Below are 26,629 nucleotides of genomic sequence, written 5' to 3'. Positions count from 1 at the left end.
CTTCAGGAGGTGCAGACACAAGTGTCTCCAGCTTGAGCAAAGGAACCCCCACCCCTGGGTACATGATACTGCATTATCATGAGGTTGGCCAGAGGAATTTCTACAGCCATCTCTAGTGGATTATACTAACATTTCTAAAATCTTCATTTAGCAAGGAGTAAATTATCTCAGTGGGCAATGGAGCTCACCTAAGAAATTAACTCTTAAAGAAACAGGTTTAATAAAAGAAGCAGTTATTTTGTAGTATTCAAACCAATACGTAGTTAACCTTTTAAAATACTTGCTGCTCTTGATGAATCCTGAAGTCAGTGGGACTATTCAGGGCTTCCACCAATCAGCCAGATTACTTCTCTTGGTTATATTCATGCTTCGGCAGGACTTAGCCTTGAAATCTTAAAGAAATCTTCCTGGTAAGCACTTAAGCTACAGGATTAATAAAACTCTTAGGTATTTATGAAAAAGATTAAAAGAAAACAGTAGCATTTCAGAAGTTCCCTTAGATGAATTACAATGTTTCAACCCCTTCCCCCGCAACTGTATTAAAAAAAAATTAAGCAAGGACCCAAATATCTGATAAAATATTGACCTGATCTTGCACTCATTTCACACATAAAGCAATTAATAATAGTCTGAGTACACAAGGAAAGCAGGACTAGACTGCTATCTTACAAACTTAAGATACGAAAATGAATAAAAAAATTATCTGATGGCTTATATCCCTGGCAATTTTAAGTGGGTAGGAAATGGATCAGGACTGAATTTGGCCTGTGTGCTTGAAATAATTTTGCAATATTAATTCTTCCTTTGCTCATCTGCCTGATTCTAAATGTAAAATTGCTTGATTTCCTTTCATAAATTAGTGGAATTGGAAACATGTATGTTAAGAATAATTCATGTAAATAATTTAAATGCTTCTATGGTTATCAGCTGTTCAAAAAGATTACAGAATCCAGCACTCCTCACTTTGCAGTGAGATGGAGGAATAACTTCTCTACAGTTGTTTATTTAAATATCATGATAAATTTGCCCTAGTTTCCAAATATTTAGCATTTTAAGCTGCTGACTTCAGTAGGGTTTTGCCTATGTAAGGATTACAGGCTTTGGGAAAAACTATGTACTGAAATCCACTGATACCACTAAAGCCAATGGAATTGCTTTTCATTACTGTTGGAGTAACTGAGATGAGAATCTGTCTCTGCTTTACTTGTAGAATTATACGTATAAATCTTACACCGTAACAGTCCCCTGCAGAGTACCTTTCTGGCGATTGGTCATGCTGGGCTTAGTTATGTTGAGTCACATTTCTGATACTGAGTATTTAGTCTAAAGTCAGCAGCTCTTCTGATTGGTTATTAAAAGTTTTTAAAAATGTAAATATTCATCCATGTTTGTGTACTGACTTTTTAGCTTTACTGTTCTATATAAATTTCTTATATTTTAGTTTTCTCTTACCAATGTCAGAAGCTCTTACACAATTTCTCTTCTGTGTGTATCACTTGAAAAAGTTAACATATCTCTTTTCTATTTTAATTTCTGAAAAAGAAGGAGGACCTATATGATGGCTTGTAAAGGACTAACGCTACAGCTAAATATGGTGCAAAGAATCCTTTTGCCAACGTGGTATAAACAATATTCTAATCAAAAAGTGTAACTATGTTTACTTACTAGTTTTTTGTTTGTTTGTTTGTGAAGTTTTTTTCCAGTATAGTTACGTCAGCTGAGGTGGGGTGAGAATGCATGTGATATTTTAACCAGTATTGCCATGACAGCAAAACTTATCAGTGCAGAGAAAGAATGAAAACCTCTCCTCAGAGGATCTGGGATTAGCAACGCCTCCATTAGCTGCAGAGCTTGGCGTATCAGATCCCCTAGAGTCACTGAACCTGACAGAGAGAAAGTGGAATGTCACACAGAGGCTAGTTAAAAAATTACCTAACCATACCACCTTCAATAGGGTAGTAGTTAAACCAGCTCTTCTGCAAGAACAAACAGTGGGATTCAGCAAATGAAGGGATAAAGGACTCAGATGAGCTAAGGTTTTAGCAGCAGAAGACACTGAAATACTTGTTTAAGAGATACTATGGAGGAAGGACATTGAGGGCCATAAAAGACGTGCTGAACTGGATCAGGAGCTTAGCAAGAGACTAATGTGTGTCTGGACAGGGAGAGGGAGTATGTTCCCGGAGCAGGAAAGAATATATAAATATACTGTGTAAGCTAGAAGTCTAAGAAAAGGATAGGGGACAGTAGCATATGCTGGAAAGGGCTCAGACCAGGAGGAAAGGTACAATGTCCTCATTGACATTTGCATTTAAGATGGCAAGATACAAACTGAAACAAAACAATAAGAGAATGCAACAAGTTAGATAAAACCCTATCAGACAAAGCCAGCTGGGACAGACTACTGCGTCTGCAGTCAACAGAGACACAAGTCATAGCAAACCACAGGCCGTTTAAAGATAATGGCAAGGAACCCCCTCTCCCACCCTTGTATATCTCCACACTTTGTGAGATAATCTTCCAGCTAAACATTCCCCTTCCTCATACACCAGCTTGCAGGTGTATGTAAAGGCTCGTGGGGAAAGAGGATAAACACCAGCAGTTTGGGTAGTTTATTAATAAGGTGAAGTTGCTGCTGCTGCTGCTGCCAGGCTTTCCCAAGTCCTTACTGAAATCTTGCTGAGGCTGTGCCGTCGCCTGCTGGAATATGATTGCACTACAGCTTTGGACACTTTAACACCAAACTACAAACTGTGGAGACTTTATCTGGAAGTGGTCCCCTAGTAAATCAGTAGTCATCAAGCATACAGAATAAGAACTAAGTTATTCCATTTTTTTGTTTTGTTTTGGTTTTTTTTCCCCTTAGCCTAAAGACTGAGATTCACTAATGCTGGCTAAATTGCTGCTGAGATAGGATTGATCTGCCACTCAGAAATAATCTTTGCTCAAAATGCCTACTTGGTGAGAAGTTATTCTAATGAAAGCTGGTGACAAAATAGCTCTGTATGTCTCTATGCTTAAGAAATTTCTTCAAATACAACTTCTTCTTAAATGTGGATAGATGGCAAATAATGTATTGATGTCAACCGGATTATGAGACTACAATTTTACGATCCATAGAGTATGAAAAGGCATATTTCTTAAATATTCTACTGGATTTGCTGACACATTTGAGATAAAAAATGACGTTACTGTTTTGCAAGTGACAGAGGCAGCAGTACTTGTTTGTGTTTCCAGATCTCACATGTTATAGGAGTTGCAAAAGAGTGAAACATTTTATATGTGGCAAATCTGTTCCCTGCTACTTGTAGTCTTGTGGTTGAGTGTCGGAGGCCATAATACATTTTTAGTGTGGGTTCTTACTAAGTGTGTATTTGTCAGTGAATGATTTGTTGAATGATTTCTGCTGAAGTGATAGCTAATACATTAACAAAATGGTTATTGTCAGGCTGAACAAGGAAATGCACCTGCAAAAGACATTATGTCTTCAAAACCAAATCAGATCTGCACTGACTATGTACCTGGTCAATTATAAAGTCACACTATGTTGACTGATTTTGTAAGTCTAATAGTATGAAATAGCATAACTGTAGGTTATATTTTCTGAATGTGAAGTACGAGTCTGTTGTTGCTCCATCCATTACACTTAGAAAGGGTTATCATAAATATTGTACGATGCTGGAAGAACCCACATTTCTGAACCAGCTCCTTTTGCCATTAGCAACACTAATGACTCAAAAGGACATCCCGTTTCGTTACTCTGCATGCAGAAGAGCACTGATAAATGCATGGTTGAAATATGGTTTCACTGAGTAACTGTTTCTCATTACTCTACGGTGATATGTGGAGCTTTTCAGAACACAACAAATGTACTGTATTTTGATCCTACACAGTGCCATATATTCCAATGGATTGCCCGATGAATATTCCTTTCTAACTACTTTTCGGATGACTGGGGCCACACTTCAGAAATACTGGACTATTTGGCAGATTCAAGATTCTTCAGGAAAAGAACAAGTTGGAGTGAATCTTAATGGTCAAATGAAAAGTGTTGAGTTTTCTTATAAAGGAGTGGATGGAAGTCTCCAAACTGCATCATTTTTGCATTTGCCTTTCTTGTTTGACTCCCAATGGCACAAGCTTATGATAAGTGTGGAAGCAAACAGTGTCACACTTTTTATTGACTGTATTAAAATAGAATCCTTAAACATAAAACCAAAAGGGAAAATCAGCATTGATGGCTTTGCTGTGCTTGGAAAACTTAAAAATAATCCTGAAATTTCAGTTCCGGTAAGTTCCAAAATCTTTTATTACTGCAAAAAGTGTTTTATAGGATCTTTACACTTAGTATTTTTTTGTGGAATGCATCTTCAAATGTTTTCTGGAAGCAGAAATGGCAGAAAATAACAACTCCTTGGCAGGTAAGTACTAGCTTTGCTTTTTAAATTTTGCACATATATATACTGTGTAAGACAAGAGATGACCCAGGTTATGTCTAAGTTTCAATAGTGAAATTTCTCAGACATCCACAATTCTGTCACTGGATTCTGCTCTGTCTGGATGTATCAGTTGGGTGTTCCTCTGCTTGTCTCATATGTGGAGCTTGATCTAGAAGGAAGTCTCAAGACATGGATTTGTGGGCTGCACCTCACACCAAATAAAGCAAAACATTCATTGAGCAAGAACTGGGACCCTTCTCTCGTATGCGTGCACCAACGATCCGCTAGAGATAATTAAATGTGTCTCTGGTAGAATAAATATTTTAAATCATTAATACAAAGGGAGTATCTCCTGTAAGGGAGATTGGCGGAGGTCCTTTTTTATTTACTCTGATGTTCACAGAGGAAATAAGAGACCCACGTTTAAATCTCAGCACTGAATCAGAGATTATCATAAGTACCTTATACCTCAGGAGACTGTTCTAATTATTGTGCTACCTGGTATGATCATGTTAACAGTTGCTCTTTCTCGTGAATTATCTTGAGTTTTTTGAAAAAGACTGAACTGGAGTAGACAGGGAACTCTTAAAGAAGGTTCTTGTTTATGAATCCTGTGAGTGATAAGTGTAGCATCAGAGAGCAGATCCAATCCAAGTGAAGGGCCCAGCAGAGCTGAGACATAAAGCCCACCCATCTCCATAATACCTTCTCCTGGCTAGCCCAGGACATCCCACCCCCATATCATGGCTGCTGTGAATCCCTTTGTTAGATATTTAACTTCCCCTGTGCATTGCAGTAGACACCCAAACTCACTGTGGAGTGCTCCTTTATTCTGTGTAGCCAGAGTAGGCAGAGAAATGCTTATTCTATATCCTGTTAGTGGATTTAATGCTGAAAACATCCTCTTCATGCTACTACATTGCAAGGAGAGTTGTTTTGATGGAGAAAATAACACTGGGAGTGACATATGATATAGATTGAATGCTTTTGTGCCCTTCAACAAAGAAAACTGACTATGAAAAACCTCAGGAATTTTATTATTTGATTATCTGATTTAGATTCTGAGATGAGCGGTTAATATAAAACACATACAAAGTGACATACCTGTAATTTCTGACAGAAGAAAATTTGTAGCTGTCACATCTGCATTTTGCCTTTCAGACACCCATGGAAGTGTTTTCTCAGCTAGTGTTTTTTCAGCTAATGAGTTATACTGCACTTTATGCTGAATAATGTAACAATTTTGTCCCACGGTGGCACTAAATGACTTTTAAGACTTTGGGAAGGCTATTTCTGAATTCACTGTGTAGATTAAAAGGAAATAGTTTCAAAACACAATTGAAAAAGTTGCAGAAAACATTGCAAAGTTCCATATATTATCCTGGTTCTTTTCCAATGATCCTCTTTAAGTGTGTTAGGAACATATGAATGGTAAGATACCCAAATATACGTATAAGTATATATATAGAGAGAGTACTCATTTCAAAATGAGTTGAATAGCAAAAGAGAATCAGGTACTTAATATATTGTAACCTTTTTCTACACCCTTACACTGAAGTTTTGCATCAACTTTGAAATAAAAAGAGTGAAGTGAGATACAATCTTTTAACTATATTTCATGTTGTTTGCAAAAACTGTGGCCACAAGATAACCAGCATTGTATAAACCTGAAAGGGGAAACGTTGCAACAAAAGAAGCATCTCATGCTTCATCACCTCTGTATCTACAGTTTACTATATTGCGCTGTACAGAAATCAGTTTTACTTGAAAAATTATGACAGAAAGCTGCCCCAGGTGTCTGAAAAGTGGCTATCTAGTATGTTGCTATAGATGTGGATTAGAAAATATCAATAGCTGAAAAGTTATATTAATTCTGTTGAAAACAAAAGTTAGTCTTTGAAAATGTCATTCAAATGTAATCAGCTGGAGCTGATAATGGAGCAATTAGCTGCATATGTATCTTAGCTTTGCTAACTGGTCTGAGGGATACTGGTGGATGCATGAATGGATGGATGGGATGATGAAAACATTACATATTCTATGCATGTTACTAGGATGAAAAAATTTCTACCCCGATATTGTATTCCTTTTTGGAAAGATATTTAGATTAAATGCACAGAGAGCTATAGGCATTAATGTAATAGTATTACAACACCTGGTATACAGTGCTACAGTAAACTGTGCCCTCAAGTTAGACACAGAGTCATTCCTTTAAAAATGAGGAGGGTTCCTGTTGCCTGTTGAAGTAATGATTAGAAATGGCAGCCCACAAACGAGGAGAGAGATGTGGTAGTAAGGTCACCTTGGCAAGAACTCGGACTTCTCCCCCTCCTCTGTTGCTGCTCTGGCTGACCTTTGACTAGGACTAAAGAAATCAGGAAAAGCAGCAGAGGAAATTTGGAATGTTATCCCCCTTCCTCTCCAGCCTGTGTTTTGCAGAGACTAGCTCTTTTCAGCAAGGTATACAACTGAGGAACACTGATTACCCTAGGCTCTTCAGGCATCTGGTGGTGTCTAGCATTAAGTTCTGCCTCATCTATATTTAAGCACGTACATCATTAGGCACTAGTGTGAAGCTACATTAAGTATAGGATACCCTTCTTCAAGGATGAAAAGACAAAATGGAATTAAGTAATTTTTACAATTCACTACTTATCGTGCAAAATATTTGTTTACACCTTTAGCATTTTTCTGGGAAGATTCAGTCATATTTAGTATATTTTATAAAAAAATCAAATCTTTGCATAAGGTAGGCCTTAAAACAGGAATATGATGCACATTTTTTGACAAAAAGAATAATGAAGCATTGGAACAAATTATCAGGGAGGGAAGAAGGTAAGCATCACATTACACTTTTAAACTGAGTTTGGATGTGTAAAAATACACTTTAATTAAGACCGAACTGTGGGTTTGACATAGGACTCACTAGATTGAATTGCACGGCCTGTGCTATGAAGCCGAAACTGACAATGGTAGTGGTCCAACCTGGTATTATAAAAATGTAGATTTAAGAAGACCATATTCTCTGAAATTATGATAAAGAAATTACACAATCTGATGGACTAGAAATTTTAAAATGGCTGTTTATATTGCACAAGTTTCTGTTTTAGCCTGTGAATTTAGTTTCTCTTTAAATCGAGTAAATAAATCCATGTTTGGGGATATTCTAGGCTTATCCTTTAACTTGCTTGACTATACTCAGTTTAAGCATCTCACCAGTCTTGGTTATTTAATATGTCCCAGGCACAATTTCTAATTTATTTCCAGGCATTGTTAAAGTATATTACTTCCAGTGGTATAATTTTTAAAGGACATAAATTATGTGTTTCCTATTCTTCTTTTTTGCAGTATTCTGTGAGTGCTCTATTTATCTTGCAGACTAGGTCAAATTCTTATAGGTGCACTGTAATACATGTCATTTTAAAAGAGATTCTTTATTGCTTGTTGTTACTATGATTGCCTAGGAGAGCAATAGATAGAGTTCCATTAGAAACTACGGCTTGCCTTTGAGTCTTTACAAAGATTTATTCCAGGATTTCTGGAATGTTTTATGGAGGGCAAATTTTTATACAGGTTTACAGCTGCATTTTATCTTTTTTTAGATAAAAAAGAAAATAGTTCTTTTTATCTAAAAGTAATTCAAATAATCCACTATAAACTCTAAGCAATACAAGATATATCATAATTTCAAAACTGAAAAGGAACTTACTCTCTAAATCACATATTTGTTATAGAAAGGTAAGGGAATTCATTTCTTACTGCTCAAAGATTAACTGCTGTGAGATGCTATAAATTGCTTTAGTTTCTGCGATTTCAGAGGCATTACCCTGATTTTCTCATAACAGACACTAAACACTTTGCTAGAAGTGATCCTTGGTCATTACTTAATTGACATTTAATGCTGTAACTAGTTCAGGGCAGCTGCATGACTTGTAACGTCTAAGAGGAAGCTGCTTATCAATATTTGCTGAACAGGGATTAATTTACACCATAGAACAGATTGTGTGTGTGAATTGTAAAAAATCACATCTCAGGTTTTTTTCACCCTGTGAAATCTCACATTCAGAAGGCTGAACCCTTGCTATGGAAGGTCAAATAACACCAGAATTTGCTGTACTGTTCTAAGACTTTAAAAAAGATGCAAGGAAAGTGAAGCTCTAAAACCCCACTACAGATATGTAAGAAAATGGATAAAACATGTTTAAAATAGCGCTAGAACGAGATATGTTTAAATATGCGTAGCTTATTCTTGGTCACTTAACAAACGTACAAAGAGTTGATAGCAGACTTCCCTTAGAACAAACATAGATATCATCGACGAAAAATTGTAGAAAACCTTCACCTGAAAATTGCTTAGCTGAGTTGTACTTCCCCTGAAGGGATGTCTTCCCCTGAATCATCCCCGAGGCAGCAGTAGCCCAGTGGGGCACAGGGAGCCAGTTCTCCCAGAAGGGACCTCCAAACGTGCTCTGAGTGTCACCATTTTCCTTAAAGCCTACAGTACTGCTAAATGCTTCCCTGTGACTGATGCTATACTGAAAATACTACCCTAGGTATTTAGGTCTCATTTACATCTTATTAACCTTCATCTCTCTCATCTAAAGCACTAATAAGACAACTGAATTGCATAGCTGATACTAAGATGTGCAAAGCTGTGGGCATTTGCAGGCATTTCCGAAGAATTTAAGAGGACAAAACAGTGAACAGACAGACATAACTAATACAATTATATCTGTGCTGACTAAGAAATTAAGAGGAAATGGAAATCCTGTAGGAATCTTGGAAAATGGATGTCAGAAATATTGACCTATGGGTCTTAAAGGATTGCATGTTAATAACTTTGCTTTATGATTACCAATGATTTATCTGAGGTTCATTTCTGAGATCTTTGTGCCTGTACTTCATCCTTAATAACACTTTGTATTGACATTGACAGAACATCTACATGAGACATCTTCAAAATAGTGGCATCCTTTAAATCAGCTTAATATAATCAACAAGATCATTGTGAAATACTGGCAAGGGAAAAGGTACCTTGACAGCAAGGCTAGGACATATTTGCCCTTCTCTCACCTCTCCTAAATCAATGGGAGGCCAGTCACAGCTTTTACTACCTTGCCAACAAAAGAGGTTTATTTTTCATTTTAAAAAAGTCAAACAGGTTTCATCTCAATTTTTGCTTTATATAGCCTCAAAACAGTAACAAAAGCTCTAAGCAAAAAATTTACAGAGCATCCACAGTTTATTTAAAAAAAAATAATGCTGCCTGACTAAGCAACTGTGGTCTAAGAAATGTCAAATTAAAGCTGCATGTTCAAAATACTTCAACTCCTGTTACATTCACATTATGGTACAGTGTTTTGTAAATAATGCTAGGTATTTTTTCTGCATAGGATACCTGCCTCATTTATTCAGACGTTTTTTGTGTGTGTCTTAAACTCATGAGAGTACCAGGCCTTACTTAATGCTCACTACTGAAATCCCATCTTAAACAAAACAAAGTGATTTGTTTTCTCTTTGGCCATTCAAGAGCATTGGAAGAAAACACATGAGACACTAAAAGTATTTCCTGGCTCAGTGAGTCAAGTTCCCACTGCAGCAAGCAATCACATCTTATAATCTCATTAATAAATTTATCTCTATTTTAATATTGATTATGTTCAAAGTCAAAAAAATGGGTTCAAACTTTAAGAATGTGTATGCATTTGCTAGTAGTATTCTCGTAAGACACAGATATTGGCACTTGGACAGTCATGCATCAAAGTCTAATACCACCCACTAATTAGCATTTTATCATCTCAAATCTTTCTCACCTTACTACAGAAGCCAAAAACCAGACACATACACACACCCCCAAAAAAAGACACAGAAGAGGCAATGATTATCTACATTAAAAAACTAGAATGTGCTGATGCAGATATTGGCTGCTGATGGTATGTCTTAAAAGTAATTTTTTCAGTGTTCACAGTTTTTGTACCATGTTATAAGTTGAAAGCATAGCTCAAGACTATTGATTTCAGTTACAGTTGTTACTGATCAGCCTTTTTGCATAACCTGTACCCAGATACTTCATTTCAGGCATCCAATTCCCTCCTCCTGCCCCATGCAGAAGCTCTGTAATGTGGCTATTTTGATTTAAATACTTTGTCAGCACTATATAAAAATTATGAAGCGAAAGCAGGCTTATTCAGTGGCATTTGTTTGCCTTTTCCACAAAGCCATCCTTTTTTTTTTACCACCTTTCGCCCCATTTACTTCCAAACTTACAGTTTCTGCACTATGGGAACCATTTCCACAGCCTTGTTCACTTTGTCTTGCGAATGAGGGAAGCGTTCTAAGGAAAGAAGTGTGAAATCACACAATTTCAGGTTACATACAGATTATATTTGTACAGGAAACCTTAATTATGGTATTTCCTAACTACTGAATGGATGACTTTTCAATTTTAATATTATTTAATATAATTCTAATTTAATATTAAACAGACCAACTGAAAAAGTAGAAATTCTGTCACTTAAAATAATGTCTACCTTAACTTAAATCAGAAATACATTATTATTTAAATCAGAAATAGATTATAAACTGCTTTAGAGCCAGTTATGGACCTCTTTCCCTCTGCAAGTGAGCTTTCTTTAGAGACTGAGGACTCAAAATCTAGTTGTATGGTATGAAATAAAGGTATCATTTGATCCCATTTTTATGCTTTTTTATAAATCCTCATCTTCAGATTCCAGATACCCTCTTATTTTTATTATTGTATTGCTGCCTTGTAGTATTAAATTATAGTATACATTCAGTTCTTTTATATGTATATTATGACATTCAGTTGTCTATTATTAAGGACTAGGAAAGGTTTTAAAATTAGAATTGGATAAAGGAAGTAGAGAATTGACTCACAGATAGTAGTGTCAGATAACAGGTAAAAGAAACGAGGGTACTGCCTCTTGTGCTCTAGTCTCGGCACTCTGGAAACTGTGATGACTGCAAAGTAAACAGAACAGTAGAGATGTGATAGCGAGGATTTCAGGAGTGTCAGCACTGAAGTGGTGAAGGTGAAAGCAAAAAAAAAAAGCAACTTGTGGATATGTGGGTGTCTTGCAGAGATCTTAAAGAACTTGAGACTCAAAGCATTTATTAAAGCATTATTAGCTCTAGCAGTCAGTATGCAACTAAGTCAATGTAAGGATGGTGGCAGGAGAGGAAAGCGTCTCAGAATGACAATCTGCCTTCTGCATCAGTTACGGGTTGGGACTGAAGAGAGCAATGAGATATCCCAGAGGGAGCACAGAAGGCAGCCAGGAAGCACCGAGACATGTTGTGGGAGGGATGGTGGGGAGGTACTTTAGCTCAACAGAATAAGAAGAAAGACTCAGAGAAGCAAAGAAATAAGAAGTGGAAGCCCCCGGACATTCACTTCTATTTTCAGCTTCTCAGAAAAACCAAATCAGAGTCTTTTCCATACCAGGGCTCTGTGTAGTAACAAGAAAAAAACCCCAAAACTTTCTTTCCGCCCAACTCCTCAGCCATCCTAATGAAAAGAAAGGAATAGGAGCCTCTGAATTTTATCATCAAACTGAGAAATCTCCAGATAAACCACTCATTAGTGGTTCATAAGCCAAGCTGATACTATCTGTGATGGGAAGGGAAAACAACCCAAGACTTTAAAACCTAGACACAATAAATATGCACAATTTAATAAGCTTCTGGTACTTAAAATTCCACGTGATCCATTATATATCAATGGATGTACCTCTGAAGCTGTATGTTTGAGCTATTCAGTAACTTTCAGCAGAGGGTATGTTTTTTAATCTATATAGCACATCAAGCGAGTCTCGGTTGCAGCTTGTGAGAAGTTTGCCTTAATCCTGTGTAATTTTCCAGTGCCAAATACAAACATTCAAAGAAGATGCGAAATTTCACAGATGTATGTTACCCAGTTGCAAACTGTTGCCAGTGTGCATATACACCTGCTTTCTGAACTTCTCAGACAACATTTCTGTCCTCAGACCTACCATTCTTCACGGGGACAACTACCCGCCTCGAGAAAATCTTTTTGTGTGTCTAATAAAACCACCACATAGCACGAGGAAAAATGCTTGTGCTTACAAAGAACATATGAAAAAAAGGACACATGATGAATCTCACCTTCTATTTAAATCCCTCGGCAGGTTAATGCCCTCTCTTTAAAAGACCTCCAGAGTTAGGGGGGGGGGAGCGCAGTGTGGGGCTCAGCTCTGGGCTGAGCTCCAGGGGCCGGGGCAGACCCTGCCCGTGTGCAGCGCTGAACTGCGGCATCCGATACACCCATAGCTATTTTCATTAAATACCTACCTTGTGAAACATGCCGTTAGCTGACCGGTGTTCCTCCTATTACACCCTCGGCCAGTGTGACCCCCTGACCCGGCTTAACGTGATCTTTATTTCCTTTGCCAGTTCGAAATCCAGTGGATGGTGATTCACTGCGACCCCCTGCGACCCCAGCGCGAAGGCTGCGGCGAGCTGCCGGCCCGGGTGAGCGCCCTGCCCTGCCCTGCCCTGCCCTGCCCGCTGCCCTGCCCTGCCCGCCGCTGCCCTGCCCTGCCCTGCCCTGCCCGCTGCCCTGCCCTGCCCGCCGCTGCCCTGCCCTGCCCGCTGCCCTGCCCGCTGCCCTGCCCTGCCCTGCCCGCCGCCCTGCCCGCCGCCAGGCTGCCACCGAGTCCCTGCCTGCTGCCGGCCGGCGGCAGCCCACAGGAGCCTCATTTTTTTCTCCTCCTTTCTGGCCCGAGATGCCTGTTTTTACCATATCTGCCTGGAATTTGGTGCCTTTAGAAATCCAGCCCCCCAGGGCAGCAGCAGCAGCCTCATTTTAACCCTTCCGTGACTTTATTCCCCCCTCACCCGCTGCTTGGGTGGGAGACTTCTGAAAGCCGTGCCTTGCAGACGGGAGGGATTTTCGCAGCCACCTCCCCGCAGCTGCCGCCTTAGCGGGGAGCCTGACGGCGGGAAACCCCTGGCGGGAGGGCAGGGAGGGAAGACAAGGGTCGGTGCCCAAAGCAACAGCGGCAGGGCAAAGGGTTAAGGCGCTGCTGGCATTCAGTCCTCCCCTTCCCAGCCTTCGGCTTTCCTCCAATCCCCGAGACCCTCCCCAAGGCGTTAGCAAGCAGCCGTGAGGGGCTGCAGCGGGGCTCACCTTTAGGCTGCCTGCCCCAGGAGCCGCAGGCCGCTCCCTCCATTGCCATGGCCCGGGCTCTGCGGGGCCTCCTGCCTCTGGGGCTTTTCCTGCAGGTTGTTTGCCTCTGCCTGGCTCAAGTAAGTTTATTCTGACTTTGACTCTGTTTTTCTCCCTCGCAGATAAGCCAGACGGTAATCGAGGTAAGCGTGAGGGAAGGGACGGTGCTCCGTGCTCAGGGAAAGGGTGTGGGTGAAGAGAGACTGAAGGCGACTCTCTGTCATGCCCTGGCACTGACCCGCTGGAGGGTTTTCGACCCTTTCTCCCCCACAGTAGCTGTAGCAGACCCTGATGTGGTGCTGGCAAAGGCGAGTTGGCCGCAGGGTGGTGGGTGCCATGTGTGTATGCCTACATGGTGCTACCTGGTGGGCATCAGGCAGGCGGCTGGTGACATGGCGGGGCTAGAGCTCCATCTACAACTACTGCTGGATGGATTATTACTGGGAAGACTGGTGTGTGGAGGAAAGGTGTCCAGAGCAGCAGCGCTGTGGGGAGCAAGGGGCCAGGCTCAGGGCCCCAGCAGGGCCCGGGCCAGCCTCCTGATCACAGAGCACCGTTGTGGGGCCGCGGCCGGAGCTCGCTCCGAGGAGAACAGAGCCCTCCATTATAGGTACGGAGACCTGTAAAAGCCTTTCTCTGGGTTTCCACAGGCTGGTGGCGCCTCCCGCCTCCCCCTCGGGAGCATGGTGCTTTGAGAAAGCGCCTCTGTAGATGCTAATGTAATGCTGGGAAACCAGGGGAAACCGCTGAGCCTGTCAGTGAAGTGGGGATAGGGTGGTTTTAAATTTTCTTCGCTAGCACGAACTCTTAGGAAGACTGTCTCCTTTGTGTTGGCTGAATGAGTAATTAGAGTAGCTTAGTGAATTTCAGTGTTTGATTTGCAAAGATCACTCTTTTTATTTCTGCCGCCCTGTCATTGCCGTATGGTGTTCAGATCCTGCTGGTCAAGGAGTCGAGCCCCCTCCGCCTTGCCCTCGCCTTGCCAGCATTGTGGGGTGCAGGAGGGCAGCTGGGCCTAGGGAGGGGGGTTTAACACCTCATCCCTGTTCTGCCCACGAGGGGAGCGTTGCTGGTCATCACAGTGACAGCTAAGATGGGATATAGGGCCTGTGGGTCCTGACTTGCGTGGAGAGAGGACACAACTCCTCACCACAGCTGTGACCCCCTGACTAACCCATAGAAGCCACCTCTCACTGTGCTGGTCCCCCCCGACTGGCTCTCGCAGGTTTGCCAGGATCTAATTGCTCCTTTTTTATTTCTTACTCCTTGTCAGAGAGGTCTCCCTGGTCCGCCAGGTCCCCCGGGTCCACCAGGGCCACCAGGAGTTCCCGGTATTGATGGCATTGATGTAAGTGTTTCCCATGCCGTGCCTAGGAAATAGGAAATGCCTCGAGCTGTACCTGCGTTGTTCTCACTGTCAGCATTTGACCCTGAGGAGTTTGGATTTGGCTGGAGATCCACATAGGAATTGATGGGTCTCATACTCTGTAGCAGGCCAGGGCGAGGGGAGAAAGTGGCCTTTCAGATTATCTCTGATATGGAAAATAGAGGATTATTTATTTTATGTAATCAGCATCATATGCTATGATTATTTGCCTTAAATGGGGTGTAGGGGTTTTATAATTCTAATCTCAAAAGGGATTATGTACTATCACCCATACTAAAGCACGATAAGTACTGTGGCGTTATTCCTGATAGGAGCTACTATGTGTTTTCCCCCAATTCCTGTCAGAAGTTTCTGTGATTATTTCTGCTAGTCTATAGTAAAGATCACATGGGTTTAATATTAATTTCCTACAATAAGAATCAGTTTGGGATTATTCCTGATAATCTGTAAATCAGTGTTTTTTATGAGGGACCATAAAAAGTTGCTGTAGCTCTGACTAATACCTTCCTTTTCATATCTTGGTTAGGGGGAGAGAGGTCCGAACGGCCCCCCTGGTCCACCGGTAAGTGATTTCAGCTACTTTGCGTTCGCTCCTGCAAGAGAAGTGGTTTTGAATTTTGTTTCTGCTTCCCTCTCTGAAGTATGCTTAACTGTCCATTTAAATCCTGAAGGGTCCAGATGGGGATGCAGGCAAACCAGGATCCCCTGGCCTGCCTGGAGAGCCAGGAGCTGATGTGAGTGCACTTGATTTTCTGGAATTTCCTCCTTTTTTTTTAAAGAAAATACTTGGGTTTAGTCTATTTCTGTAGAAGCATGACCTCCTTTTGAGGTCTCTGGCTTGCTCACAGCTGCCAGTGAGTGCCAGCGGTGCGCAGGGGGGAGAAGCGCTTTTCTCCAGGCTGAAAGATGCTCTCTTGGGGGAGCACAGCCGGGCTGAGGGCGGTCGGGGCAGCAGCTGAGGAACAGCGCCAGGGCTGTTGGGTGCTGCCACCCTGTTCCGCAGAGGGCGCTGGGCCGCGCTGCTGCGGGAGGAAGCCACGCTGCATCCTCTGGAAGCAGCCTCGGGCCAGCGCCCCGCTCCCTGCGGGGCGAAGAGCAGGGCAGCAAGGGCAAGAGGAAGATCCAAGCCCAGGCCTGGGCAGGACGGTTCGCTGCAGCGCAGGGCACCAGCGGTGCCGGGCAGACCGGACCGCGGGCGGGCCGCCCCCAGCGGGCAGAGGCCCGCTCCCCCCGCGCGGGACGGCCGGCGGGGGGCGCCCGTCGCTGCTCCCTAACGGTCAGCGGCGCGGGCCGGCCTCTTCCGGGCCGTTGGTGTTTGGTGCCCGAAGGGGGTGTGTGGAGGGGTGGTGTGTAGTAATTTCGGGTCTCGTTAGGCTCTCCTTCCCTCTCCTTTCTCCTTCTCAGTCCCTGTAGGCCTGATGTTACAGTGAACAGTTGTCTTTTTACTAAATTGAAGCTTAAGAATGAATTTTAACTCAGTTTCTGAGGAAAAACTGCGATTTCCATGTAGTTGTTATTCCAAATAAAAACCTCCCAGACTTCAGCCACTGCAGAGCCCGTACCTGCTAATGTATCTTCCTTTCTCTGTGGAAAATAATACAGAATATTAAACTTTCAACATCATCTAGTGTTGATGGCCTGTTAGGTTGTATCTCTCGAATAAGTTAGTGGCAATAAAAACACCTTCATACATTTTTGGGAAACTTCACACTTCTCTCGAGAGCAGTGTTTGAAAGCATTTCTTGCTACGAAGCAAGATTGTTACATTAGTACTTGGATCTTACGCCAGGAGGCAGGCAAGCTTATGTTTAATTTACCTAAGTGGTAGAATACTTTTATAATTTAAAACACACACAAAAAAGATTATATACAACAAACTAGTGTATTAGAGAATATTGCAAATTATATAAATGAAAAAGCCTAATATTTTTTGAAGACTGCAATAGTGTTAGAGGATAATTTTTAATTCACTTTTGAAAAGAGATCTAGTGGACATGGAGCTGAAACAGTCTTTAGTTCAATTGTTCAAATTTCACACCTGTAAGACAAAATGGGCTTGCCATGCGTGGTATCTCATACCACTTCATTTTTTCCTGAAAACAATACAGGACCACAACCCATTTGTACATGTCAAAAACCCATAAGCAGATCTTTAAAAATCATTGCCTCTTATAATTTTCACTTAAGGCATAGTTTTATTTTCCTCGCCAGAATTCATGGTAACACAGTTGGGTGAAACAGAACGTTTTAAACTCAGCTCAGCTTTTGATATTTGTTTGCACTTGCATGTTCCCTTATATTAGTGGATGAGTGAAACTGTAATACTAGAATACAGTGTTCTGAAATGGTGAACCTTTTTTTATTTTCACTTGAAGGCAAAACATGGGACCTTATTGTACTCCCACGGTGCATTCAACTTTTAATTGGGGTTTTAGATTTATAATACCTTCTTCCATGTTTAATTGGTGAGGCAGTTCTGACTTATTAAATCTCGTTTTTCTTTCACAAACTATTTCAGTGTCAGGTTTAATAGGCTGAGTAAAGATACTGTACAGTAATTGCCTGTAATGATCATGTAAGCTTTTGAAAGCAAATTATCAGAGAAAACATCCCTTTGGGTGAACACTGAATTGCTGGAAGTGTACCAAAGAACTATTGGACAAATGTAAAAGCAAGGCTTTTCTTATGGATATCTGGAAATTTCTAAGCCATATAAGCTGGTTAAAATTTTAGAAACAAAAGAAAACAACTCCAAATGAATTTGTACTGATAATATGATTGCTTTTTAATTTTAGTCAGATAGACAAATGTGGTTCAAAGACTAACCTCAAATCCAGCCTGGCAGCTTTGTTGACTTTTTTTTTTTTTTGGTCAATGAATGATTTATTTGAAATGGAAAACACTGACAGTTGTTTTTTTTTTAACCTGAGCCATGAACTAAATTCATCAATCTCCCATTGAGAGGCAACAAGATCATTTGAGATCACGTATTTAGTTTAACTGTGATTTAACTGAATAATTTTTGAAGGATACATATCACAGGCACTGATGTTTGTCACCAGAAGCTAGTACTTTGAACTTGAACAGTTCTATCTGTACATGTAAATAGGCATTTGAATTGTAAGTCTCCTGCAGTTACTCATCTCATTTAATAGCTTAATTATTCCATTTTTTAGAATGTTTTCTGTTGTGATTAAAAAAACCACGTAACCTTTGCATTAACCTTGTATACATTGCTTCCAAAGGGATTCACAGGACCTGATGGCTCACGTGGAGCCACAGGACCAAAAGGACAGAAGGTAAGAACAAAATTATGCACGAAATTATGTTTGTTGTTTTTTTCTTTAAGCAGGATTTTTGTTTGTCTCTATGCAACTAATGAGATGCTGCAGCCTTTCTTACAATATTAAAACATCTATAGAGTACAGACCCATTGGGCCCTTTTCACACAGTACAAAGCAACTTCCATTCCCCCAGCCAGCAGTAAGGAATGGTGGCATTACATTGATGACATTAAAGTTGAGCATCTTCAGTAATGGTGAGGCTCTTTCCATCTTGTTGTACTGTAACTATGTCATTGTAATATGCACTGGGAACCAGAACAGTGAAACCTGACTTCATCAGCAATCAGACAAATCAAATATACATCAGAAGTCAGAGTAACCAGCATGTTTGAATACTTTTTTTTTTGGAGGGGGGGGGAAAGGCCTGAGGCTGTATCTTTTTAATATTGAGAAAGTCTTTCCTTTCTATCAAGTCTCACTGAAACCCGCATAGCGTTAATGAGGTGAATAATACTTGCAGAATATGTCCACTAAATGATACCCTCCAAAAGGTGAGAGCATCTTCCTGTATGTTGTTTACGAAACCTTATGCTAATGCCTCTTGAAAAACTCAATTTTTATCTTTTAAAGGGTGAGCCAGGACTGCCAGGTGCTCGTGGACTTCCGGTAAGTACTACATTTAGTATATGAAGAGGTGTTTTAGATCTTAAGTGTCAATATGAAGGATTCTTAACATTAAATGTAGTGAATAAAAGCCAGAAACTATTTTTGAGGTTTCAAAGTCATAAGATATTAAAGTAGTACATTAAGGAACCTTTTTGTCTTTACATCAAAGTGTGCAGATATCACTAAAAGGACATGTTGGTTTGTATGCTGTAGAAAAGAAAGGAGCGTGTGTGATGTGGTCACACAGTTTTGGAAGCATGCTGTTGTTTTCCATCCCTTTGTGAAAATGCTCTAGAGACAGGAGAGCCTATGTTTTATTTGCAGAAATTAGTCTACAGTTACTCCTGTTTCAGCTCCTTGCCGTGTGTTTAAATGAGATCACTGAAGTGTAAATGCTGTATGGGACTTCCTGTGCTGTTCCATATAAAAACAAGACAAAATATGAGAAAGGACATGCGAAGAGTACTGTTCCAGTCGGCATGCAGATGGATTTAACATCCATCTTGGGGGCTGGAAATAATTGTGAATTTTAGGAATTTTATGAGGTTGAAGAAGTAAATGATGGTTGGCATGTAGAAACTTAGATTATATAGGAAACCAGGAAGAACTTCAAGGAAGATGAATAATGGAACAAGATGACTGGCAGGAAATTATAATAGGGCTGCACATAATTAAAATTTAATTAAAAATTAGATTAATTTTGGAGAAATTATTGGAATTAAATAGAAGAGGCATTGTATTCTGATATAGCACGCCTTACTGTGAAATTCTGTATTTGACTGTATCTTTGTATTTTTGACCCTGTCCCAGTAACTTTCATTAAATTTATATTAAACAATAATTTTGATATTTGGCCAGAGAGGAAATTATGTTGTTATTCTTGAAGATGTTACATTGTAGACATGTTCAAACTTAAGTTGAATCATTCTATGTGGACATTTGTGTTTAATTTTCATGGATGCTGTTTCTTACCTGAAAATCTGGAAAATAGGTAATACTTTTATAATGGCTAGTCAATCTGTAGATTCAATACGTGAGCTAAATTTAGTCACAGAAAATAGCAGAACTGAGGTAGCTTCTAGGTAGACTGAAAGCCCTACTTACTTCTGTTAGGGGTTTGAGTTTTTTTGTTTGTTTGTTTATTTTAATTTTTTGCTGTCAAGTAGATGGGGAAATAACTTCTGGGTCGTTTGCAATGCATTTAAAAATGTGTAGCTGGAATGAAGAGATAGCTTAACTCTGTCAGATAAGTTACTCAGGTGATACAGAAAAAAGTGTACATGAAAAGAACTACTATGGGAGAGGAAAAAATGGTGAATTAAAACTGAATTACTGAAATACTAGGTTAAAATATTGCAGTATTTTAGCCTGTCAACTGAAATAAAAACTGACTTGAGGAAAAATATACATGATTTTACCTCACCATTAACAGACTAATGTGAGAACAAATAATTTTAGCAGCCTTCAGAAAAAGTGGGTATATAAAATATACATAAAGAGGGTTAATCTCAACTTAAAAGTGGCGATGTTACTGTGGGAAAGCAGCAAACTGGACCAACTTGTCAAGGTGGAACGCTGATTCTGTTCAGAGCAGCACTTACCTCAAAACACTCAGGTCTTTTGTGACCGTGTTTTGAGACTGTAAAAGCAATAAATCTGAAGAGATTTTGGACCATTGTTCAAAGTTTAGCGATTTTTTGTTTGCCCTGAGACTTTCAGTCTTAAGGTGATAATGCTTCAGTGAACCTCAGTAGGGATTGCCTTTGGAGTTGTTCTGCCTCTGCTTAATAAGCAACTGGACCTTGTATTTAAAGATGAATCTGCAGGAATATTTATAATGAGGAAATGAGAATTCTTAGTTATTTAAAGGTAAAGAAAAGTTGGACATACTTAGTCACCTCGTGTCATTACCCTTGTAATTATTAAGGTTAAGGTTAATCCTTAGATCTCACATTTTAGGAAGAAGCCTAGTGTTTGATTTTGTAGCTCCATGGTTGTTAACCTGTATATACTGAATCGATATGGAAAGATGAATGCTCAAAATAAATCTCTTGGGGAAATTCCATTTATACCGTTTATTCCATCAAAAGGCTTTGCTTTCAATGAATGGCTTTAAGCTGCTGAAGAAATAGAGCACTTAGTGGAAGTTTCTCAAAATGGCCACCACCAGTCATCTCACCTTTAGTGAGATTAAACTTAGAGTAGTGAAAAGGAATTAAAAAAAAAAAAAGGGTAGGAGTGGTAGTGCTGGAGTGTGATGGTTCTTATTCTCAGATTCAGAGACTTTTTGAGAATCTCTTACTACAAGCGTGAAGTAATGGGGCTGTTTAACCTTTGCAGGTCTTTGGTTTGATCCATGAGACCTCGTTTACTAGAAACATAGTGAGCACACTTACGAGTCTGCATACTAGTTACATGATTAGTTGAGTATTTAGATGTAATTATGCACTGCTTTGAATTCAGTCAGTGGTCTTTTGCAAGTGGCGTAGTCTCTGGGTGGTTATCCAAAGACTTCATTTCTCACAAAAACCCCTTGCTTAAGTTGTTAAAATGCTCAGAGCAAACAGAAAGTCGGAAGTCTTGGCTACAACATCAATTAGTTTTAAATTATCACTGTTTTTCAAGCTCATCCAGCGGAATTTATTGGCCAAGTTAGGACTTCTGGGTAACTGAAAGAAAGAATATTAAGTATCTGAAGTTTTATATACAGCATTTGCTTTTCTGCTTCTGTCACCCTTTCTTCCCCAGAATGTATCCTGGCAATCTTCAGTTATCTTCTTTTACTTTCCCTTTCCTCTATTTTTTCCAGCTTTATCATTTAGTTTTAATTTATTCTATTTGTCTCATCTCTTTTGTCTCTCAAATGACAGATTTACAAAATTAGTAGAATACTTCTGATTAATTGAAGTAATTTACCACCAAATATGCTGATGTCTCTGATCTGGCCCTGGTAAATGAACCTGGGGCTGCTACATTCAGTGCATGTATTGCACCTTTCAGTCCATTCTCGCTGTTAAGTTGCCTCTAACTTTTCTATTAGCTGATATATTGCTAGTTTTTTACAGATCTGACATATAGGTAGGATTGTGTGTATTTAGTGACAAAGAAATTGAAAATATTTTACGGTCTACTAAAGCACAGCTTCTGGCACAGGGTACACATACAAATACTGGTATGTGACTCTTCGTGGTGGATGGCAGCAGGTCCACATTGAGGATATGGAGGTACTTACCAGATCTACAGGGTGAGTGCCTCTGAACCAGGTGATTACAGACTGTGGGTTACTGCTGATGCCCATGCACTCCATTTACTCTATGGGTCAGATAAGCACCTCCAAAACAGGTGGCAGGCATCTGGGGATGTAAGGCCACAGTGCCAGGCTGTGTGGAGAGGCTTCTCCTTTAGGGCAGAGGCAGGAACATGGACAGCTGGTTGGAATCATTAACTGCTCTGTGTAGGTCCTTACTGACTGATTGCCCTGGAGCTCTCAACTCTCCACCTTGGTTTGCTTGCAGGGAGTTTATGGCCAGAAGGGTGGAGTAGCTGGGTGAGGGGGAGGCATGAATTGCTGGGGGACAGCCCCTGCTTCTGGGAGTCCTAATTAGGAGGGTCAGGAGATGCAATGGATTGGGCAGAGGGGGGGGACTGGCTTCTCCTGGGCCTGTGTGTGGGCTGGACACAGTAGCTTCTTTGGTATCACTGACTTTCCCTGCCACCATTAGGGGTGCATTAGCAAGGGGTACTCCAATGGGAACCTGCAAGTAGTTGGTTTCCTTCTTTCAGAGGCAGATGATATTACAATATCAGATATGTGATGCAGTGAAAGTTTGATTTGTATAGTCAAATATAGACATGTATAATGTAATGAATTGCAGCAAGGGAGTGTTAAGTAATAGCAAAGGAATTATGTAGGTTATGCAAGATGATGAAGTTTACTTTCTGCTGTGTATTAAATGGTTAAAATGGAATGACTCTGATAAATGCTTGACATTTTCCCTGTGTTATACCAAGTTTTCTAACGACAACCTTGCAGATACAGTCCTGGTATGACATTCTGTGGCTTTTGAACTCCACTCAGCCCAGGAGCTTTATTAGATCAAATCTCCTGAATATTTATGTTTGTGATTTTATATGCCACTGTTTCATACACATCATTGACACTGTGTCGTGGTTTAGCCCCAGCCGGCAACTAAGCACCACGCAGCCGCTCGCTCACTCCCCCCTGGTGGGATGGGGGAGAGAATCGGAAGAGCAAAAGTAAGAAAACTCGAGGGTTGAGATAAAGACAGTTTAATAGGGAAAGCAAAAGCCACGCAAGCAAAGCAAAGCAAAGCAAGGAATTAATTCACTCCTTCCCATGGGCAGGCAGGTGTTCAGCCATCTCCAGGAAAGCAGGGCTCCATCACACGTAATGGTTACTTGGGAAGACAAACGCCATCACTCCTAATGTCCCCCCTTCCTTCTTCTTCCCCAGCTTTATATACTGAGCATGATGTCATGTGGTATGGAATAGCCCTTTGGTCAGTTTGGATCAACTGTCCTGGCTGTGTCCCCTCCCAGCTTCTTCTGCACCTGGCAGAGCATGGGAAGCTGAAAAGTCCTTGGCTAGTGCAGCAACAACTAAAACATCTCTGTATTATCAACACTGTTTTCAGCACAAATCCAAAACATAGCCCCATACCAGCCACTCTAAAGAAAATTAACTCAATCTCAGCTGAAACCAGGACACACTGTTCTCCATAAAATTACCCATTTGCTTTAGTAACGCAAGACTGAGGGATCTGTTTTCTTAGAGGGAGTGTATTGTCCAAATAGGCAGAAACACATTTGTGTCTTGGACGCTTCTCATTAAAATGATTCAGAGCAAAACTGACGGAAAATGTAAACAGGAGTTTGGTGTTCTTTCTGATTACCAAAAATCACTAGTTTAATGGATTTAGACCTCGGGGAAGCACTGGCAAAAAAACCAAAACTCTTTTATTATCAATTTAAATGCACTGTTAGAAGGAAATGATTATAGCATAGATGTGTTTATCATGGTACTTGATTATTAGCTAAGCCCAAAAGCTTTAATGTCTTCATTCCTTTGTGGAAGTGTGTGTGTTTGTAAATATGTGTAGAGAGATGCTACTGCAAGGCAACTTAATAAATAATTTAATTTTTCTCCTGATATTGATTACCTAATAATAAAATTGATATTTAACATTAGTTGAGTTTTCAAAATGGTTTTGCAGAATCAAACATCAGGGTTTTTGTACCTTTTATCCCAAATACTCTGTTCGTGGCAAACAGCTTGACTAGGTGTGGAACCCTCCCCACATTTCTGACCTTTTTTCATATTTCACAGGGCAAGGGGCTTCTTGGACCACCTGTAAGTATAATTTTTACAATTCATAAATATACTGTTTAATGAATCTTTTTAAATATTCAAGAAAGCTGTTATACTGTAATAAAAAGTAATTCAGTGAAAAAGGAAACTGTTTTAATCCTGATGTTCTATGTCTATTATGTATGCTTTCTTCAGCTTCTATTGAGGTTGCTTAGGTCTATGGTATATGGGACAAAAATACTAGTGTCTGAAGGCATAGTTTATTGTTTGAGAGAGTTACATGTTCTCACTCCTTGGATGCTTGTTATAGAGGTATTGTATGATCTAAAAATACTATTTAACTTGGTTGTTATAGGGTCCGGCTGGTGCAGCAGGACTTCCTGGGGAAGTAGGTCGTGCTGGTCCACCTGTAAGTACTACCATGTTTGCTAAAAATGTATGTTTATTCAATTGCTAGAAGGTACTTGAGAAAAAATGAATAATTATTGTGTCGTCTAAACACTATTTGGGTTACAACAGCACTTGAAAACGTATTTTTTTCCTCTACAGTGATCACTGGTAGAGGAAAGATTGTGTTTGAAGCTCATCAGAAATAAGGAACAATTAATAGCACGAAGTCAGGGCCACCCATTAGATTAGAATTAAATGTTTCATATAGTGGCCCATACTCCACTTCTCTTATTCAAGGAAAGCTAAAATCAAAAAGCAAACCTGCCAGAAATACAGGAAATGTAAAACTTAACATTACACGCAGACCTTTAGTTTTACTCCTGTCTTCTCACATATACATTATGGTACATGACCACATACTATTTCTGTTTTCCATTTGCATACTAGTGAACATGGCCATTCAGTATTTCCTTAGTCTCATTTTAAGTGTGACTCCATCTACTGACCTTACTGCTAAACTATGCACTCAGTTTCAGCACACTGTCATATTTTGACTCCATATTTTACCACTGAAATGCAAATTGAAACCAGTTGTTAATTTTTCACTTGAAATCTGAAATAGCATTAAAATTTTGTTTAATGAAGCCTATTTTTAATGCATACCTCTCCCTGTGTGTTGCACTCAGTCATATAAATGAATATAAAAAAGAATGTTAAAACCTGCCAATTTGTTTCAGAAGATGATCCATCTAGCTCAATGTCTTGTCTGTAGCAAGGGCAATAATGGATACCTAGGGAAGTGTACAGCCTATTTGTAAAATGACATTTTTCTGTCGTACTGTCCCACATTCTGGCAGTTGGCAGTTCAGAGACTGCCTGAATCAGAAATTGCATTTGTGCTGCCTTTTTCAAAAGCTATATATGAGCCTATCCTCCATTAATATAGTCAGTCCCTTTTTCAATCCATTTATGTCATGGGCCTCCACAACACATTGTGATAATGAATCCCACAATATAATTATACATGGTGTGGAAAAGAAATATTCCTTTTTAGTGTGTTTAAACCTATGGCTCTGTAACTCATGCATTGTGAGAATTAGTAGATAATTTTTCTATATTCATCTTGTTAATTTCATTTATGATTTAATAACATAATATTTAGTAACATACATCAAACATACTATTGAAATTACAGTATTAAGTTAAAAGGTGGTCCCTGTCAGAATATTAGATTTATTTTAATTAAAAGCATTCAGAAAAAATAATTTGCAGAGGTTTTGTGTTGTCTTTACTTCTGAAAGCACTGCACAGCAAAACTTCATAAACAGGAGAAGATTCTAACTTGGTAAATTCATCTTGGGCTCTGAAAAAGGGGATTTTTTCCTCTCTGTGCTTTGGGCATTTTTGCCAGTTACTAGGATTCTTTTAATTCAGTACTTAATTAGCAGTTATGAGATAGAGGAGTGCATAGATGATCCTGTGGTCAGATATTTCATCTTTCTAAAGCATCTGAAAATTAATTGTTTTTTGTGACTCCTATTCCACAACATGGCTCCCATTCTACTAAAAAATTGGTTTTCCCATTCTACTGTGGGAGCCATGTTGTGGGTTCAGGTTTTAATTGGCTACCTAGCCTGTCCTTCTGTAGCTACTTCATGTCTCACTGTTGTTGTGTGGTATGAATATGGAACTGCTGGTTGTCATTAGTACTATGAATCAACAAAATTACTTTACCCTTTTTTAGGGAGATCCAGGAAAAAGAGGGCCACCAGGACCACCAGGGCCACCAGGCCCTCGGGTAAGTGATTGCCTTTAATATGTGCTAATGTCTGAATTAACTATTGTTGCTGCTTGAACAAAACTTCTCCTCAAGTCCCCCAGCTGAGTCCCCCAGTTGAATACTGACTTTAGGATTTCAGCAGGCTA

The 26,629-nt window shown here is 39.9% G+C and overlaps 1 protein-coding gene across 1 annotated transcript in view; it reads left to right on the top strand.

The window, feature by feature from the left end:
- Positions 1-26,629, top strand: part of COL9A1 (collagen type IX alpha 1 chain) — a 78,112-nt gene that overhangs the window by 6,544 nt on the left and 44,939 nt on the right. The window contains exons 5-15 of the mRNA XM_072857828.1: positions 3,894-4,290; positions 12,873-12,950; positions 13,770-13,790; positions 14,921-14,995; positions 15,561-15,596; positions 15,706-15,768; positions 18,280-18,333; positions 18,949-18,984; positions 24,332-24,355; positions 24,669-24,722; positions 26,448-26,501. Coding sequence (XP_072713929.1) covers positions 3,894-4,290; positions 12,873-12,950; positions 13,770-13,790; positions 14,921-14,995; positions 15,561-15,596; positions 15,706-15,768; positions 18,280-18,333; positions 18,949-18,984; positions 24,332-24,355; positions 24,669-24,722; positions 26,448-26,501 — 892 coding nt within the window. The remainder of the gene's footprint in view (positions 1-3,893; positions 4,291-12,872; positions 12,951-13,769; positions 13,791-14,920; positions 14,996-15,560; positions 15,597-15,705; positions 15,769-18,279; positions 18,334-18,948; positions 18,985-24,331; positions 24,356-24,668; positions 24,723-26,447; positions 26,502-26,629) is intronic.

The sequence above is a fragment of the Ciconia boyciana genome, chromosome 3, assembly GCF_034638445.1.
Source record: "Ciconia boyciana chromosome 3, ASM3463844v1, whole genome shotgun sequence".
Lineage (NCBI taxonomy): Eukaryota > Metazoa > Chordata > Aves > Ciconiiformes > Ciconiidae > Ciconia > Ciconia boyciana.
Note: the sequence above shows the minus strand (reverse complement) of the source record. Positions and strands in the feature narration are given on the sequence as shown.